At 36.4% G+C, this 2535-nt stretch overlaps 1 protein-coding gene across 1 annotated transcript; it reads right to left on the minus strand.

The window, feature by feature from the left end:
- Positions 1-7: 7 nt before the first annotated feature.
- LOC106477869 (tolloid-like protein 2) lies at positions 8-1369 on the minus strand (the record flags this gene model as incomplete). The annotated part of the gene is made up of 3 exons (XM_013938388.2): positions 8-448; positions 693-943; positions 1156-1369. Coding segments are annotated over 3 exons (627 nt in total), but the record flags the coding sequence as incomplete, so codon positions are not given.
- Positions 1370-2535: the final 1166 nt, after the last annotated feature.

The raw sequence follows: 2535 nt of genomic DNA on the forward strand, positions 1-2535 counted from the left end.
ACAAGCTACTAACGCTGGTTAGTTTTGTAACAACGGATTCTAAAATATACAGTTTTGATAAGATACAACAAGCTACTAACGTTGGTCAGTTTTGTAACAACGAATTCTAAAATATACAGTTTTGATAAGATACAGCAAGCTACTAACGTTGGTCAGTTTTGTAACAACGAATTCTAAAATATACAGTTTTGATAAGGTACAACAAGCTACTAACGTTCGTTAGTTTTGGAACAACGAATTCTAAAATATACATTTTTGATAAGATACAACACGCTACTAACGTTGGTCAGTTTTGTAACAACGACTTGTTCTTGTGTACCATCTCCTCGCCTCCTCCTACATCTCTGACGGTCAGATAGGCTGCCGAAAATCCCTTAACATTAATGGTATCATCCGACCTGAATCTCAGCAGCAGGCTATTACCAGTAGAAACAAACTCTGGAGGAAGCTAGAAAAATTTCAAACTTATTAGTTCGTAGCTTATAGTATATTTGAATAAGTGAAATTGTTGTACTAGTCCCTCATTATACCTAATACCTAAAATATGTTTCCGTGACCTACAACCCCTACAAAGTCTTTGTAACAGTACTTTACGTAAACCTCAAATCAAGTCAGTAACTCGCTTTATAATCAGTTTAAAAGCATATTTAAATTCAACCACAAACCAGGCATGAATGAATTCAGTAACTCACTTTATTTCCGCAGAAGTGGCCCAGATGTGGTGCCGAGTCGTCGTACCCGTCATATACTTCTACAAAGTCGTAACCACAATCTTGTTCGTGTTCGATTTCAAATGTTAAGAATCTCAGTCTAACACCTGTACCTTCCTCGGATTGTATAATCCAGTCACAATCTTCTTTGTTGTCATAGTTCTGGTCTCCATATTTGGAATGCGAGTATAGGTGTTCCACTGACGGTAACGCCACTAAGCGGCCACCGCACACTACATAGGGATCGAGAAAGTTAAAATTTAATTCCAGCGTAGAAAATATTTTTATTGAATTAAACAAATGTTAAGCATCCTACTTAATATCCGATTTTATAAATTTTAGAATTTCTATGTTACATATTTTGTCAGCTTAAGACTAATTACGGTTAACTATTTAATATATTAAAATAAAAACATGAAATGCTGTGTAGACCATAAACTCATACCTGTGGAGTGGGTGGCTTTAAACCCTTTCCTCTGTACAGAAGCATCAGAGGTGAAAATCATGTACATCCGATTGGATGAGGCTAAAATCGGATGTGGTACTTTACTGCCACAGAAACGGCCCAGGGTTGATGAATCTGCATTTTCTCCATCGTAAATGGCAATATGGTCGTAAGTACATTCTTGGTGGGGTTCCAGTTCGAAATCAGTGAATTGCTGTACGAAATAAATGTACACAAGTATTGTTATCAAGGCTCTGACACCACACCAATATACACAAGTATCGTTGTCAAGGCTCTGACACCACACCAATGTACAGAAATATCGTTGCCAAGGCTCTGACACCACACCAATGCATACAAGTATCGTTGTCAAGGCTCCGACACCACACCAATGTACAGAAATATCGTTGTCAAGACTCTGACACCACACCAATGTACACAAATATCGTTGTCAAGGCTCTGACACCACACCAATGTACACAAGTATCGTTGTAAAGGCTCTGACACCACACCAATGTACACACATATCGTTGTCAAGGCTCTGACACCACACCAATGTACACAAGTATCGTTGTCAAGGCTCTGACACCACACCAATGTACAGAACTTTCGTTGTCAAGGCTCTGACACCACACAAATGTACAGAAATATCGTTGTCAAGGCTCTGACACCACACCAACGTACACAAGTATCGTTGTCAAGGCTCTGACACCACACCAATGTACACAAGTATCGTTGTCAAGGCTCTGACACCACACCAATGTACACAAATATCGTTGTCAAGGCTCTGACACCACACCAATGTACACAAGTATCGTTGTCAAGGCTCTGACACCACACCAATCTACACAAATATAGATACTAACACTAGAAAACGTATGTACTAAAGACTGTTGATGTAGAGATAAAGTATTGTTGTAAGCTATACTGTTGAAATATGTACTAAAGATTGTTAGATATAAAGTATTGTTTTAAGCTATACTATTTGAAATATGTACTAAAGATTGTTAGATATAAAGTATTGTTGTAAGCTATACTGTTGAACTATGTACTAAAGATTGTTAGATATAAAGTATTGTTGTAAGCTATACTGTTGAAATATGTACTAAAGAATGTTAGATATAAAGTATTGTTGTAAGCTACACTTTTGCATTAGAGATTATTACATATAGAGATAAAGCGCAGTTTAATGTACTATTTTCTTGAGAAATTAAAAACTATTTTGTGGAAGTCTTTCATAAAACTCAATCTATTTTTATTATATAAACCTAGTCAAGTATCAATTGTAGCTTTAATTACGCGTGGCAGATAACGATTTTTCGTTTTACTAATTGTGGGCACTATTATATGTTTGTTATTAGAATACGAAATAGTTAACAT

The sequence above is a fragment of the Limulus polyphemus genome, unplaced genomic scaffold, assembly GCF_000517525.1.
Source record: "Limulus polyphemus unplaced genomic scaffold, Limulus_polyphemus-2.1.2 Scaffold87707, whole genome shotgun sequence".
NCBI lineage: Eukaryota > Metazoa > Arthropoda > Merostomata > Xiphosura > Limulidae > Limulus > Limulus polyphemus.